We start from the raw sequence: 17996 nt of genomic DNA, 5'->3' as shown, positions 1-17996 counted from the left end.
CACTTTCACACAGAAGAACGTGCCTTGGATCCCCGTATAATAATTTATTTGAGGAAGAGTATATTATGCACATTGTGGCGTTGGGCACATTTGGACCCCCTTGGCCCGGAGGCCCCGTATAACTGTCACGGCAGATACAGCGGTAGCTACGCTTCTGCTAATATTATAACTTATAAGTTTTATAATATTAGCAGAAGCGTAGCTACCACTAACTATGGGGCCTCCGGGCTAAGGGGGTCCAAACGTGCCCAACGCCCCAATGTGCGTAATATACTCTTCCTCAAATCAATTTTTATACGGGCCCTCTCAAGATTCAAGGCACGTCTTCTGAATATTAGTATCGATTCTCTAGTAAACTTATATAGGCACGCATAAACTTCTGGCTCACTCTTGAGTCTTGACGTATTCAGTTAGCTCCACCTAGTGGTCCTTGTCACTGATCCCAAGACCTAGTGTCGTAGGGCTAGGGTGCCGCCTGCTAATCAATCAAGGTTAAAATCTTAACTACTTATAGAATTAAACTTAAAAAAACATTTTACATATTATATGTATATGTGGTAAATGATGTGGATATCACAATTAAGTAATTGTGATATCCACATCTTTTTTTTTTATGAAATAAGGGGGCAAATGAGCAAACGGATCACCTGATGGAAAGCAACTTCCGTCGCCCATGGACACTCGCAGCATCAGAAGAGCTGCAAGTGCGTTGCCGGCCTTTTAAGAGGGAATAGGGTAATAGGGGAGGGTAGGGAATGGAAGGGAAGGGAATAGTTGAGGGTAGGGAAGGGAATAGGGTAGGGGTTAGGGGATTGGGCCTCCGGTAAACTCACTCACTCGGCGAAACACAGCGCAAGCGCTGTTTCACGCCGGTTTTCTGTGAGAACGTGGTATTTATCCGGTCGTGCCGGCCCATTCGTGCCGAAGCATGGCTCTCCCACGTATAAAACATCATTTACCACATATACATATAATATGTAAAATGTTTTTTAAGTAAGACTGCATAGAGTAAGACTGTGTGTAAACGTATTTTATATTGTGATATTGTTTTTTTAAACTAATAAACAATAAAAAAAATCTCACGAGTCACAACTAAGTACGTGCTTATCAGCCAAGTGGGAGTTTTGAAAGTGATCACGTCACAGATGTTGTCGCTTTCTTCCGTCTCACTTGCGACATGTTTGCGATTCTGACCCTTTATTTACTTTTAATGTACTCACACACTTTAGCGGCATGTAAATACCGATAATTCTTTTGTTTTTATTGTATGCATGTACTCGTATCTTCATAAAATGTTTTCTCAAATTCTTTGAATGCTTAATAAAATATTAATAACAACGCCCACACCATTATACGTAGGAGAGCCATGCTTCGGCACGAATGGGCCGGCTCGACCGGAGAAGTACCACGTTCCCACAGAAAACCGGCGTGAAACAGCGCTTGCGCTGTGTTTCGCCGAGTGAGTGAGTTTACCGGAGGCCCAATCCCTTCCCATCCCTATTACCCTATTCCCTCTAAAAGGCCGGCAACGCACCTGCAGCTGTTCTGATGCTACGAGTGTCCAATGGGCGTCGGAAGTTGCTTTCCATCAGGTGACCCGTTTGCTCGTTTGCCTTCTTATGTAAAAAAAAAAACACCGGTTTTACCAGACCAGCTGCGCAATTTTTGTAGTACCCAAGAGTGTACGCAGTTATGTACCTCTCTCTATATCTTCTTAAGCTTTTGTACTAGTGTATTGTTACGGTACATGGTATACGGACACGTGGTGCCATCTAGCGACAAACCAGCGAAACTTACCGAGGGAGCACAGGCAACATAAATCCCCTACTCAATACTAGATGGCATGAGGTGCGCAAGTACATACTCGAACCTTCTAGAAAGGTCCAATGTTTGTTTACGTGTTTACCGTTTATTTGTTTGCGTGTTTACGTGTTTTAATTTAGACCTTATGACTGAGTCCATAAGGTCTAAATTAAATTTGCCAAAAAATTCAACTTACTGCACTTATCGTAAGGACGGCAGTTTTATTGTGGTACATGCTCGAGCCTCCTAAAAAGTTCCCACGTTTGTTTACTTGTTTACGTGAATCGGGAACTTTCTGGAATTCGTCTCGCCATATAAAAAGCCGCAGGCAGGCCCGGCGGATTCAGTTCGGTTCGAGAGATCATCAAGGCGATTTCGGAGTGACAAGTGATCAATAGTGAGTGAACCAGTGAAACCTTCGACTTGGCTACGACCTAGGACAGTGATAGTGCTTAGTGATTGGACCTAGTGATTAGTGTTTGGACTTAGTGCTAAGTGTTGTGGCTTAGTGTTTAGTGCAGTGTTAATAAAGTCTTCAAGAGAGTCACCAGGTCTTTCTCTCCAAATCCTCGAACCCTAGCACGTAACAATATTATGTATATTATGTCGCAGGCGGATTGTATATTTAGCCGTATTACATTACGGCTAGCCGTTTTAAAAAACGGCGCCGTTTTGTAATGCGGCGTGTCGACGTTAAGCCGGATTGAATGCGGCTGAATAAAAAACCGCCGGAATGTATTCGGCGCTATACGTCATTCAATACGGCTAGCCGTAATGTAATAAGGCTACAGACAATGACATGTTTAATATGTCATTGGCTAGAGACTAGTCGCCTTTTTGACAGTTTTAGTTCCGTAATTCGTTTCTCAACACTCGTGGCGCTGCCCGTGTCACAGATTAATATATGAGAAGTAATTAATTTCGTATGCCATTTAAAAATGGTTTGGTATGGTAATGGTTTGCAAGAAATAACAGCTAATAAATAATTTTGTCAGCATACAAAGATTTTGTTAGCAATAATTAAAATCACGTATTCTGTAAATAATCATGACAATGGTCAGCAATTTAAACACATAACTGGCATCGATTTTTATTATGTATCTGCAAAATAAACAGTCACTCGGCAGAATAATTACTTGGTCGGCAAGATTATACATTCGGTCAGCAGAGAAAACATTTCAGTATTTTATTTCATTTCATTATTAATTTATTTATTTTATTAATTAATAAAGACTTAACGGAAGGCCTACTTACCAGGGATACCGAAGCGGGGGGACGGGTGTTGCAGCCCCCAAGAAAGGGGGGCTCGGGGGGCGCGGCCCCCCGCCAAAACAAAAACACAAACACAATCCAAAAGTAGGAAAGTCCAAAAGTAGGTTAGGTTAGCGAGCGAAGCGAGCGTGCTGCGGCAGCAGCCGGCGACCGTAATAAAACAAAAGGGGGGCTCGGGGGGCGCAGCCGCCAAAACAAAAAAATAAATCCAGAATTTTTTGCTTATTCTCTGAGTGCTTACCAAAATTTAATGAAGTATAGGCCACTCATTGCAGCATTGTCTTATTTTACAATCATGGTCACCCTATAACTTCCGTAGGAGTACGATGCGGCTAAACGTGGGCCGCCTTATTGAAGACCGTATCGCAATTATAATTCGGCTAAACGTCGACACGCCGCATAACAAAACGGCGCCGTTTTTTAAAACGGCTAGCCGTAATGTAATACGGCTAAATATACAATCTGCCTGCCACATATGTATATATTGCATACATAATGTACTATCACTTTCTCTTCTTGTACTTTTGTAACACAACGGGATGACTTCATCTTTCTTGTCTATTTCAAGAATCACTCTCTCAAGAGTAGCTCAACTTGTATAATATACTTAAGCGCTAAACCACTGGTCCAAGAAGGTGTAAATATGTACCGTAAATTAATAGTACAAAACATAGCGTTACCACGCGTTACTATAAAACATATTCGACGCATAACAGTAATTATTTTGAATTACATTAGCTCAATAATGTTTACACATATTAAGTACCTATAATTTTTTGCGTGCGTTTTAATCGAACGCTTAATTTTAATTGTAGTAATTATTATTATTGAGGTTACTGAATAGTATGAAAACATGTATTTAGGGTCGAGTTAGTTTTAGTTGTTTATGATGTATCATTGTGTGGGCACCTCCAACTAGACGTGACAGAAGTGAGGATTAGGTCTTGCAGCATCCTTAATCCATACTTCCATACTTCCATACTATCCAATACCCATACTAATATATTATTATAAAAGCGAAAGTGTGTCCATCCGTCTGTCTGTCTGTCTGTCTGTCTGTTACCTTTTCGCACCCCAACTGTTGAACCGATTTCTTATTTGTTCTCGAACTCTCTGAGATCAAAGGGTTTTCGTAGTAGTTGCCGCTGTAGATCCTGGCTTGTACATGTGCTGCAGTGGTGGGAATATGTGGTGAGTGGTGACTGGTGGGCCAATGACTCAATTTGTCATAACTAAGAATATAACATTCGGTTTTAAGTAGTATATTTAGCTAAAATCATAAATGAGTATACTACTATATTATGATTTATGAGAGACTAGACTTAGGCCCGTGTTAACAAACCGCTCTTATCGCTAGGATTATGTTCACAATTATTATTAGGAAACTGTTATAATTATGTATTAATATTAAATCGTACTTATGTACTGTGCTTGTGTGAGTCATATCAATTGAGTGCGAACAAATGACATTCGGCACTCAACTGTGCTGTCAAACTGTTTCTTGAGAGGCTGTTTAAGTGTGGTGAACCCGTAACTTAAGTGTTGCCAAGTTGTTATCAAACTAATATTTAAGACTATCTTAATATGCGTTCATCAGCCAAGATTGTTATTGAGTAGGAAATTCATAGCGAAATATAAATAGGGGCCTAAATGTGATCAAGTACTTGTTAATGAACTAATTCTATTTAGGCTCGTATGTCGTATGAAAGCGGAACGGTGTTGCGATTCATGATTTTGTAGGAGAGAGTTAGGAGGTTGAGCTGTAACCTGATTTTGCTACTTAATCATTATGATTTATGATTGTTTCGATCCAGCACAAGTCCTACGAAACAGCAAAATTATCATAATATTATCTGAACGTACTTTAAAAAAAGTCTTTGGAAATTATAGAACACTTTTAGTTTTGATTTTTTTTTATGAATGAGTTCTGAAATATAACCAGCTATTATACCGATTATTGCTTATGACATCTAGAATCGACATACTACTGATTCGTTCGATACACAGTATTATGTCCTTGTATTAACGTATATGCGGTATATGACTTTGTTGGGATGTCATTATAATACATCACAATTGCCACACCAGCACAAAACGGCATCGGATTCAAGACGTCATGACTCATGAGCACTGGCCAGTAAACTGGGTTAAATTTTGAAACTCACGCAATGTTTAATTAAACAGAGTCTAAAGTCTTTATCGAAACCATATCAAAGCTGCATTAGTGTTGTATTAAAGTAGGAGAATCCGGGTACTGGTGCTGTGGCCTGTGACGCGTTTGTGCCCGACGGCACCCGACGGTCAGCGAGAGCGTGCGAGGCACGCTAGAGCGGGCAGCTTAATATTGTATGATCCACATCCTCAACACTTCTGTTGCCCTAGGGCCTAGTACATTGATCCAACGTTTCCCCGCCTTAAATGTTTTTCAGAACCCAGGATTTGCATGATTATTGATAACTAGATGACTCAAAGTATCTCCAAGCCAAATTTCAGCAAAATCGGTTCAGCGGTTTGGGCGTGAAGAGGTAACAGACAGATAAACAGACGCATTCGCATTTACATTATTATTAAGTAATAAGTATGGATAATGGCATATTCAGGGTTGCATGCTATTAATTCAATATCGATAGGCATGGGCGTACCCAGGTTCTGGGCCAGGGGGGGCAAATTACCCAGGTTCTGGGCCAGGGGGGGGGGGGGCAAATCAGATTTTTCATTAGCTAGGTGCTTATAAAGAATAAAAAATTCATAATTTTTAGTTGTAAAAATATTGTATTGCAAACAAATGGCATAAATTAGTTTTCTTAATTTTTAATTTTTATAGATAAAAGTACTTGAAGGGACGTCAACATGATCCAGGGGGGGGGCAGCTGCCCCCCCTCGGTACGCCCATGTCGATAGGTAAATACTTAAAATCTGAAGTCGAAATATCAAAATACATAGTATATATCTCAAATTCCCAAGTAAAATCATACGACGTTCTTTTTTCAGGGCATTAAACTCCACTATGTGGAAAACGGCGACCCGAGCAAACCTTTGATGCTGTTCCTTCACGGATTCCCCGAGTTTTGGTATTCTTGGAGACATCAGCTAGTGCATTTCAGTAAGGATTACAGGTACTTGAAGAAGAGAAGTAATTTGAATTATTTGAAATGGCGTTACTACTTCTTGTATGAAAGACAATTGTAAATAATCGGCCAAGTGCGAGTCGGACTCGCGCACGAAGGGTTCCGTACCGTTATAGAGGAAACATTTTAATATTATTCTTAAATATTGAAGTAGAAATGTCATTATTAAGGCCTTTGTGAAAATATCAAGTGCCTACCTGTTGCCATTATTGATATCGAGCAAAAAAGGCCAAAAAAATCACGTTTGTTGTATACCCTTTAAATATTAATTTTATTTTGTTTTTAGTATTTGTTGTTATAGCGGCAACAAATATACCTACACAATCTGTAAAAATTTCAGAACTCTAGCTATAGCGGTTCTTGAGACGGACAGACAGACGGACAGACAGACCGACAGACAGACATCGAAGTCTCATGAATAGGGTCCCGTTTTCACCCTTTGGGTACGGAACCCTAAAAATACTGTAATGTACTGGAAATATTAAATTTACCTTACACTTCAGTATAGCGAAGTGGTTAAACCAAAGGTTAAATATTTGTGAAGTAAGGCATTGTAGAATTTGTAGAGGAGCACTGAGAGGTCGGTGGAGCACACCGTGTACCATCGAGGAAATTGATTCCTAGGCTGTTGACAGACCACCGTCCTTTGGTTGGATCATGTCAATTCAATGGTATTTGTGATCTCTCGGCTGGGTTTGGTTTTTGGTCCCCCATCTGCCTAGGAATCAACTTCTCTGATAGTACATGCATAGAAACCCACTGTTAAAATAGTATGCAAACTTTTTAACTGTGTGTGTCATGCAGTGTAGTCTTGGCATAATATACTACACAAGGTGCAACAAAAGTAAGTAACAATACTTTAGGGTGTATATGAGTCTCCTGTATTACAGAGCTGAAAGAGTATTTTTTTACGTTTGTATGGGAAAATTTCTGACGCTGGGGCGCTTGCCCATACAAAATACAAATCACAAAAAAAAAATGCTCGCTGTTACTTTCATGGTGACCTAGTTAAGGGACACTTATCACATATGCATAGGGTTGCCAGTGATACGCACCCAAAAGTACTTTCACTTACTTTTGTTATAACCTGTATAATATGTACGAGTAGTATACGTGAGCCGTCGACTTTACATGTATAATGTGATCCTTATCAATTTTATAAATTTGGAAGTGTGTATCAAACGTACGTGGCGAATAACATCTGATACTTACAAATTGATATTGATTTAATTTTTAGATGCGTCGCCCTGGACATGCGAGGGTACGGGGACTCAGAGCGTCCCGAGGGTGTATCTTCATACAAACTTGACATTCTCATTGAAGACATTAGAGATTTTATTCGTCAATTAGGTAAGCATTCATCAGTTTTATCAAATGATTCTTCTTCTCTTTTTTTTGGCGTAAGCCTCCCCATTTAGGAGTTGCCAGCGTCAGAGTTGAGGCGAAAGATGTGAACAGTTATAATGTAAACTGATTGCCATGCACTGTAACAATAATCATTTATTTGCCAGAGTGAAATGTACAGTTAGATGGTCTTCATAATATAATACATAATCATAACACTCAACTAAACTAATAGTATGCAAATGTCATATTTTATAAAGTTTAGTCTAAAAGGTGAAGGAAAGAAGTAGAAGTACTTAATACTAAATGTCACATGTCATTAATGGAGAACTGTCAGAAATAAGTACCAACGATGTCAAAATGTATCCAGGGATTTGACTTTTGTCGCCAACTGCCATGTTATGGCACTTGCGATGTAGTTTACTCAACAATAGTCGACAAGTTGAAAATGGTTATACTCCACTCGGGCTAACTTGTCGCTAGCGGTCATTGACTCCCTGTCAAAAACTTGTCATTTTCCATATAAACCGCGATTGACAATGAAGTGTCAGATATTGTCAATCGTGGTTTTATATGGAAAATGACAAGTTTTTGATAGGGAGTCAATGACCGCTAGCGACAAGTTAGCCCGAGTGGAGTATAGTTATGTCGAATTCCATAAATTACTAATCTAACTTCGCTATCGAAACTAGCGAATGAATACATTTTAATTTTTAACTAAGCATCGTATAATTATTATTATTGTCTAACTTTTTAGTATTCTAACCTTTTGTAACTAAGTAATAACTATGTTATTTTAAGCAAAAAAAAAACAGAAATAAACACAATGAAGACAAATCTTTACCTATTGTACTAAGTAAAGACAGAATTCAAAAACTTTTCCATTAAAAATATAATAATAATAATAATAGCTCCCACACCGGTTTCGGTGACGGTGGCCGGTTTCATTGAAACCAGGCCAGCTACGCAGGAGTAATTTTATAGTGCCCAAGTATGTGCGCAGTACACAAGAGCACTCTATTCCTTTACTCTCATAACCCAGTGGGACGGACGACCGACACGACTGGCGAGAGATCAGGCGCAGGACCGACTTTTTACATGCCCATCCGATGCATCACATCTTACTTGTCAGACAATCAGGTGATCAGCCTGCATTGTCCTAACCAAACTTGGAAATAACATGTTTCCAACGCGGGAATCGAACCCACGATTCCGTTAAAAATATAACGAGTATCAGAGAAGATTAATATTTTATATAACGCAAATGGATGACTATTGCCACCCGACAGATCACGGTGGACTTGATACAACACCAGTGACCAAATATTACGTACCTCAAATTAGTTGGTTAACATAATATTGCCTAGGCCTAGGGATCAACTTCTCTATAATTTGTAACTTGGTACAAACTACAAAGTTAGAGGTATAAGGTATTTCTGATCTTAATTTCAGGTGTTGAGAAGTGTATTCTAGTTTCTCACGACTGGGGTGGTCTGATCGCCTGCCGTTTCCGAGACACCCACCCCGGAGTCACCACAGCACTCATTATGCTGGCCAGCTCCTCCATGGAAGCCTTCAACTATCAAATATGGAATTCCGAAGACCAGAGACAGAAGTCGGGGTATGTGGATTTTTTTTATTCTACCTACGAAATAGTAAATATACAGGGTGTAACAAAACTAAGTAATAATACTTTAGAGTGTGTACGTGTTCCTCGTAGAGAGTTCACTGTGAAAGTAGCAGCGCTGAAGGACCAAATTTTTTTTCATGTTTGCATGAGAAAACTCGTGCTCGGTCACGAAGTTACGCTTGGCTGGGCCGATTTTGATTAAAACACGGGAATTAAGAGGAGTCCACACCGCCGTTTTTTCATACAAACGCTGTCCCCTGTTTCCTCCCTGGATAATGCCGGAAGAGTTATGATTTTTTTCCTTAATATCTATGGTCACTATAATCATGTCTCTTTGTTTTCTTTTTTTTTTTTCATAATTTTATTATTAAAAACGATAAGAACGTCCAAAAACCCAAAAAAATGGCCAGATTTTCCTCTGTGTTCAAACACCCAGAAAACAAAACTTGCTAGAATATACAAAAAAAAAAATAAAACATAGGAACACAGCTCAAGCCTTGCTTTAATTCTTAATGAAAAAAGTACTCAAATCGGTTAAGTTTTGGAGAAGGAATCAGCGGACAACGAATCGAAGATTTTCTGTTCTTTTATTAGAACTTTTGTCGTGTTGTCTTTATCGCGCTCTGCGGTGGGAGACTTGAGATTGGTGAGACAGCAATACATTTTCAAATACCTATTTTCAATTTCTCTCGCCCCTGGTGTATCCTCTTAAGGACATGGGCTACTTTTGATCGCACGAAAATACATTACATACCTACCCTTTTACTTTGTGCCTATAATATAGATTAACTAGTTTCGTATCGAAAACTATCGTCAATCTATTATTTCTTAACATTTGATAAGTAGGTCTCATCATTTATCTAATCTACTTTAGATATAATAGATAGCAATAATTAATATTAGTGTTTCATCATTAAATATACTTATAGATAACACGCAGCTGAACTATTTAGTAACTATGCAAGAAATAAATGTTATAAAATTGTATTTAAAGTAGGTACCACGAAAAATATTATACACGATGAGCTCAACACATCCATACATTTACCTGTAATATTTACACATAAGTGGGAGAGCCATGCTTCTGCACGAATGGGCCGGCTCAACCGTAGAAATACCACTACACATTTCTGTGAGCCCTCACAGAAAACCGGCGTGAAACAGCGCTTGCGCTGTGTTTCGCCGAGTGAGTGAGTTTACCAGAGGCCCAATCCCCTACCTTTTTCCCTTCCCTACCCTCCCCTATTCCCTAGGAAATAGGGGAGGAACTATTACCCAATTCCCTCTTATAAAGCAGGCAACGCACCTGCAGCTCTTCTGATGCTGCGAGTGTCCATGGGCGACGGAAGTTGCTTTCCATCAGGTGACCCGTTTGCTCGTTTGCCCCCTTATTTCATTAAAAAAAACACCTAAGTGCTATTTTACAAATGCGATATTACCTACTTAGGTATACTTATAGCTGCAACCTGTACTTATTTCGGTGCGAATAAACTGGCGACAAATCTCTAATTACACTAATTCTATGTAATTATTATAATGATCAAACCACAAGTTACCACAACTCACAAGTTTAGAGTACCTAGCAGCGGAGTCGTGGTTTTCCGTAACTTTTATAAAATTTCATTATCACTATATCTATGAAATATTTGATCGAAGATGTTTTTTTATGAAATAAGGGGGCAAACGAGAAAACGGGTCACCTGATGGAAAGCAACTTCCGTCGCCCATGGATACTCGCAGCATCAGAAGAGCTGCAGGTGCGTTGCCGCCCTTTTAAGAGGTAATAGGGGAGGGTAGGGAAGGGAATAGAGTAGGGGATTGGGCCTCCGGTAAACTCACTCACTCGGCGAAACACAGCGCAAGCGCTATTTGACGCCGGTTTTCTGTGAGAACGTGGTATTTCTCCGGTCGAGCTGGCCCATTCGTGCCGAAGCATGGCTCTCCCACGTTACGCGATTTTCTCAGATTTTCTTGGTAACTTTTGACCTTTTCTGAGGAGCCTCGTAATTAAATATTATAGTTGTTACGTCTTGTGAGTTGAGGTGCACCTGGAGAAGATTAAGGCCAAATGCCAAAGTACAAGCCATAACAATGCTCAGACAAACAATACAATTATACCGTAGATTTGTATGTGATATGTTTATTTGTATTGAAACAATACAATTATACCTTTTTTGTTGATTTACATTTTGTTATGAAAAAACCTTTGGCTTTGATAGTAATTATTTTTTTATTATGTAAGTACATAGATACCTACGCGTTCGACTAGGTTATGGAAAACACTTCTTACTTTGAGAAAAAGTTTAAAGTACGTCTACTGGTCGATAGAAATGTCTACTTACTTTATTTTTATGTATAATTATTGTGGAGAAGTGAGACAATAATAATCAATTTTCGAAAGTTCCGTGTGGTAGCACGAGGGAGGGAGTCGAGGGACACATTGTCTTATCAAATATTTTCTGTTAAACCACCTTTGGTTACCAGTTGCTAAAATACATTTCCGCGGCACGGTCGACTTACGAGACCATAGGCAAACTTGTTTGAGAAACGGAATAGCCAAAACGGTACTTTTTGAGGTCACGCATGGCTTTTATGTCCCATCCTAATGAAATAAAACTACTTACTATACGAATTTAAGAAACGAAATTTACGATAAACGAAAAAACATATGTTTTAGTTAACGTCATACCTATGTGATTTACATGAAGATTTCGATTACATACTCATCCTTACCTATGTTTTCATAAAAACTTTAACTAAGTACATTATATTATATACTAATTAACTTTTTATAGTCCGCATATTATAATAATCTACGCACATAAAAGTATTTGAGTAGTTGCTGAAGTAAAGGTTTTATCTTTCAATTCAGGGGGGATTAACCTAGGTAAGAATTATAATAAAGAAATATGCGTTACAATTTCCAGTCCTATCGACGCACGTCCACCCGAGTTTCTAGCAGGCAGGAAACGCTCTATGCGTGCCGTGGGGATGTGCCTCAGTGCTGAAGAACCCCTTGGGCATAGTAAAAGGAGGGGAAGTAAGTTATCTTCATACAAAGGCACCGCGCGCGGCTTGTATGTGTGCGCCATAGTATCAATGCGTCCGCGTCGCCACGTAAGGCACACAACAAAATCTCGGCCAGTTTAGCTTCGTGGGTACCGCCGAGATTTTGTTGTGTGCGGTACGTGGCAACGCATTGATACTATGGCGCACACATACAAGCCACGCGCGGTGCCTTTGTATGAAGATAACTTACTTCCTTTCCTTTTACTATGCCTTGGGTAGTGCCACTAGTGAACGGAGAGTGTCCTGGATCTCTCTTAGGGTGAGGCCAAACGAGCGTAATTTGTGAGTCGCGAGTCGCGGAATTTCGGTCGGCAGAAATTTTGCTGCATTTAGTTTCATTGAAAAGTCCTACTTCATTCACACGAGCGTAATTTTGATTAGAATGAAAAATTACGCGACCGAAATTCAGCGACTCACGACTTACAAAATTACGCTCGTTTGGCTTCACCCTAAGGGCGTTTGTGCACTACACGGAAATTTACCGTCCAGCGCGGCGCAGCATCCTGATTTCCTACCTTATTTATATGGCAAACGTGAAAGTTACGAACGCCGCTGCGTTTCCACCGGAGCTGGGTTACGAGGTATGTGTTTTCAGAACCAGTAAAATCGCTGCGCTTGGCGAGGTCAGGCAAATGAAGCGATTCGATTGGTACTCAAAAACACATTCTTAGCAACCCAGCTCCGATGGAAACGCACCCTAACGTCTAACACAGAACACCTAACACAGGACCTAAATTCCACCTAAATATGTATAAAGGAATACTTTGGCAAACTGAAGTGTTCCCCTCGGCGCGGCGCCGGGAAGTTCCGATCCTCTCCCGGAGCCCGTTAGACAAAAGTTAGCAGGTTCGCACAAGCCTTAAAACAGCCTGTTACAGTCTCACTTAGACTACGGTTACACGGTCAGTCTGGCATCAGTTCAGTCCATCAGTCCGTCATTCAAACGGTTACACGATCATTCTACCGTCAGTCTGAATCAGAATGATGAACTGAACTGATGCCAGACTGACCGTGTAACGTGTATGTCAAAGCCCAAAGGGACTACCACCAAAATAAAATAAAAAAACTTCGGCAAACTGCAGAAGCGTTCCCCTCGGCGGGTAGTCTCCGATCCTCTCCCGGAGCCCCGTCAGACAAGATTTAGGACTTAGGAGATTCACACAAGCCTTAAGAGGATAGAACAGGGGCTAGAGAAATGAAAAAAAAGTACGTGTAATATCTATAGCTGTCTCCCTTACCTCAAGCCTATACCGCAGAACGCGATAGAGACAACTGCAGAAAATCCAGAAAATCAACGATTCGTTGTCCCCTGATTCCTTCTCCAAAACTTAACCGATTTAAGTACTTTTTTCATTAAAGATTAAAAAAAGGCTTGAGCTGTGTTCCTATGTTTTGCTTTTTTTGTATAATCTAGCCAAATCTGTTTTCTGGACGTTTGAACACAGCGGAAAATCTGGCCATTTTTTTGGGTTTTTGAACGTTCATATCTTATTTAATAATTAAATTATGAAAAAAAAGAAAACATAGGGACATTGTATTAGTGGCCGTAGATATTCAGGAAAAAAATTATAACTCTACTAGCATTATCCAGGGAGGAAACAGGGGACAACGTTTGTATGGAAAAAAGGGCGGTGTGGAATCCTCTTAAGACAGCATGTAACTCTCTCTTATGGCCTGTATTCACTTTGATTAGTGATAAGTGCAGGTGATTATTGCAGGAGATTAGTGATTAGGCGATAGTAGTGTGGAGAGCGACTGATTAGTGCAACTTTAATTTCTCCTAATCTCTTATCAACAAAAGACAATAAAGTGAATACAGGCCCTTATGTATAGTAGGGGCCGCAAAAAAAGAAAACTTTATTAAGTATGTCTGTCGTGCCTCAAGGCCCTTATGCTTGCCTAGCATACGCCAGTGAGATATCTCACTCTACATGTTTTCTCGATGTTTGATGGTTTGTCTCGTCATCTCTATTGACCCTAGCATGTCAAACATTTTTTCTCGCGTAGATCTATCATCAAAATAACACATTTTTATAGAGTTTTGTCGAGATAATGTCGAGATTTTGACATTATGAGACAAGTAGTTTTTAATTATCTCGAGAGTGAGATATCTCGTTGGCGTATGCTAGGCAGGCAGGTCCTGCAGGCTGCAACAGTCTCCCTTATGCACTGTAAGGCCCTTATAGTATTGTATAATTCCAGCTACGTGTTCGGCTTCCGATGCCCCTACGTGCCCGAGCTGGTGCTGCAGATGAACAACCTCGAGATATTCGACGCCACCATGCGCGCCGACGGGATCGACAAAGAGGACATCGAGTGCTTCAAATACTGGTTCGGGAAAAATTGTGAGTCAACATTTACTAAATGCATATTTTTATTTTTAAAATCACGACTTAGGTATCTATCATATTTTAATGTACTGATTTGGGTCTGGCGACCGGATTTTAGCGTTTAATCAATTGAAATCAGTTTAAGGTCGATGACCTCCAATTATGGAAGTGTGCACTGTAATTGATAGGGTTCTGTACCCAAAGGGTAAAAACAGGACCATATTACTTAGAATTCGCTGTCTGTCCGTCTGTCTGACTCCATCTCAACGGTGATGGCTAGAGACGCTAGAGTTAGTCTATGAATCCTTTTCTTCGATTGTAACATAACATACATACATGCAAGCTTTAATAATGTTTTATAAGAACTTCTTTATGCATGCTTGACTCGGGGAGTAAGCTTGTAAATGCGTGACGAAAGCGTTACGAAAAGTGTGATCGGGTAGGCGAACGAAGAGGTGCGCGCGCACATTTGACGGAGCTCAAGAAGTTTTACTTCAGTTCTGTGGTTTAAGGCCCAGTAGTCCCTAAAATAAGCAGGTCGATGTCTCCCAGTACGAATATCGACGTTAAGGACCTTAAAATAGCATTCATATCAGCGCGCCTTGTACAGTGGCTGTTACGCGCTCGCCGCGTGCCTTGTTATAGAAAATAGGAGTAAAAATCTTTTGTTTTTAGTATTACACAAATCAAATATATCAAATCGTTTACGTTAGGTTACGACACATATACTACATTTTTTGTTTTTTCTAGAAAGTGTGTAATTTAGCCATAAAATGATTTAATTATGAAAAACAGCGGTATAACAGTCGTCCTTGAGATTTTTTTCTATCGAGCAGAATTTTTCAAATTGTGTACTGATATACCTTTGCGTATAGGTCTCAATTTTATAACGTACCTTTACCTTTACTAAAAACGTGTTTTAAAAAACACATTTTACGTAGTTGCAACGACCACAGCGCCTTAAAGCACACTCGTTTTTTGTTTCAGTGGCCTTCACACCACCGATCAACTACTACCGAGCAAACTTCCTCTACGACTGCGAGCAAAAATACCACGACGAGAACGTCCCTTTTCTCATTGCTCTCGCTGAGAACGACAAGTATTTGAACCCGGAGCTTCTGGATGTTATGAAGAAGAGCTACAAGACGATCGAAACCCAGATCATGAAGGGGTGCCGACATTTTGTACAGCAAGAGAATCCAGATGTAGCTAATAAAATTATGACAGAATTTTTGAAAAAACATAATCTCACTTAGCTTTTTGTTGTCATTATAGTCACTCTTTAAATAATAAATAATTTAAATATAATATGAAATTCTTATGTAAAGTTTTGTGAATTAATAAATTATTATTTTCATTAATTAACGGAGCATTTTCTTTATCTATAGATATAGATACATAGATACATATAAATAAAATTGGAGTGTCTGTTTGTAATATTAAAATAACCGTTTTTCACTACATGCATATTAATATTTAGACGGAACTTACACCAAAATAACAATTTTTAGAATTTTTGTCTGTCTGTATGTCTGTCTGTTTGTTCCGGCTAATCTACTTTTTAACCGACTTCCAAAAAGGAGGAGGACATTTACTTTTTTATTTTTTACCTATGGAGGATTTTTACTTTTTATTTTTTACCTATGTATTTTACATTTTATTGACGCGGACGAAGTCGCGGGTAACAGCTAGTAACATAATATAGGTATACCTCTAGATTTAATAAAAGTTAAATTATTCCTACCCGACGTAGGTTACACGAATCAGTCTGCCACACAGAAATGGATCTAGTAGACCCATTTCTGTGGTCTACCATCAGTATTCCGTCAATCTGTGATTGATGGATCAGATTGATGAAAAACTGATCGTGTAACCTACGTCTATTACGTCTATAACGTAGGTTATACATCTATACTAATATTATAATTGGGAAGAGTTTGTTTGTTTGAACGCGCTAATCTCAGGAACTACTGGGCCGATTTGAAAAATTCTTTCAGTGTTAGATAGCCCATTTATCGCGGAAGGCTATAGGTTATATTTTATCACGATCATACTAATAGGAGCGAAGAAATAGAGGAAAGTGTGGAAAAAACGGGGGGAAATTATTTGAAAGGGCTTATTTTAACGCGCTAATCTCAGGAAGAACTGGTCCGATTTGAAAAATTCTTTCAGTGTTAGATAGCCTATTTATCGAAAAAGGCTATAGGCTTTATTTTATTGCGCTAAGACTAATAGGTGCGAAGAAATAGAGGAAAGTGTGGAAAAAACGGGATAAATTATTTGAAATGGTTTATTTCAACGTGGTAATCTCAGGAACTACTAGTCCGATTTGAAAAATTCTTTCAGTGTTACATAGCCCATTTATCGAGAAAGGCTATAGGCTATATTTTATTGCGCTAAGACTAATGGCAGCGAAGAAATAGAGGAAAATGGGGAAAAATGGGGGAAATTATTTGAGAGGGCTTATTTGAACGCGCTAATCTCAGGAACAACTAGTTCGATTTGAAAAATTCTTTCAGTGTTAGATAGCCCGTTTATCGAGGAAGGTTATAAGCTATATTTTATTCCGCTTTTACTAATAGGAGCGAAGAAATAGATGAAAACGTGGAAAAAACGGGGGAAATTATTTAAGAGGGCTTATTTGAACGCGCTAATCTCAGGAACAACTGGTCCGATTTGAAAAATTCTTTCAATGTTAGATAGCCCATTTATCGAGGAAGGCTATAAGCTATATTTTATCACGCTTTTACTAATAGGAGCGAAGAAATAGATGAAAATGTGGAAAAAACGGGGGAAATTATTTAAAAGGGCTTATTTCACGAACTACTGGAGCAATTTTTCTGTTATTTGGAACAGATAAGGAGTACCTAGACCACGTGAAGGATCATAGGCTATTTTTGTGGACTAATTTGTATGTAAAATATCTAATTTACGCGGGTGAAGCTCCGCGGAACGTTATATTTCGCGTGGTCACGACATCACGCGTAAACGGCTGGACCCATTTTGCTGAAATTTGGTATAAAGATACTTTGAGTCCCGAAAAAGAACATAGGATACATTTTGTACCGGAAAAATGTACGGTTACTGCACAATATACTTTTATGATTTGCGCGCTAACTATTCAATCTATTTTGATGGAATTTGGTATGGAGATATTTTCAGTCTCGGGAAAGGATAAGGAATACTAATTTTGTCCTAGAAAATGTACGGTTCCCGTACAATAAACTTTTATGATTATCGCCTAAACTATTCAATCTATTTTGATGAAATTTGGTATGGCAATACTTTCAGTCTCGGGAAAGGACAAGGGATACGTTTTATCCCGGAAAATATACGGTTCCCGCACAATAAACTTTTATGATTCTCGCCTAAACTATTTAATCTAAGTATTTTGATGAAATTTGGCATGGAGATTGGAGA

At 39.2% G+C, this 17996-nt stretch overlaps 1 protein-coding gene across 1 annotated transcript in view; it reads left to right on the top strand.

Annotated features, from left to right (window-relative positions):
* The window catches only part of LOC121729034, a 51854-nt gene extending 35953 nt beyond the window's left edge, over positions 1-15901 (top strand). Inside the window, exons 19-23 of the mRNA XM_042117421.1 lie at positions 6067-6191; positions 7441-7553; positions 9000-9168; positions 14449-14591; positions 15564-15901. Coding sequence (XP_041973355.1) covers positions 6067-6191; positions 7441-7553; positions 9000-9168; positions 14449-14591; positions 15564-15832 — 819 coding nt within the window. The 3' untranslated portion in view covers positions 15833-15901. The remainder of the gene's footprint in view (positions 1-6066; positions 6192-7440; positions 7554-8999; positions 9169-14448; positions 14592-15563) is intronic.
* Positions 15902-17996: the final 2095 nt, after the last annotated feature.

This window comes from Aricia agestis, chromosome 7 (assembly GCF_905147365.1).
Source record: "Aricia agestis chromosome 7, ilAriAges1.1, whole genome shotgun sequence".
NCBI classification, from domain to species: Eukaryota; Metazoa; Arthropoda; class Insecta; order Lepidoptera; family Lycaenidae; genus Aricia; species Aricia agestis.
The sequence above is the reverse complement of the archived record's forward strand: the minus strand, read 5'-3'. Positions and strand labels throughout refer to the sequence as shown.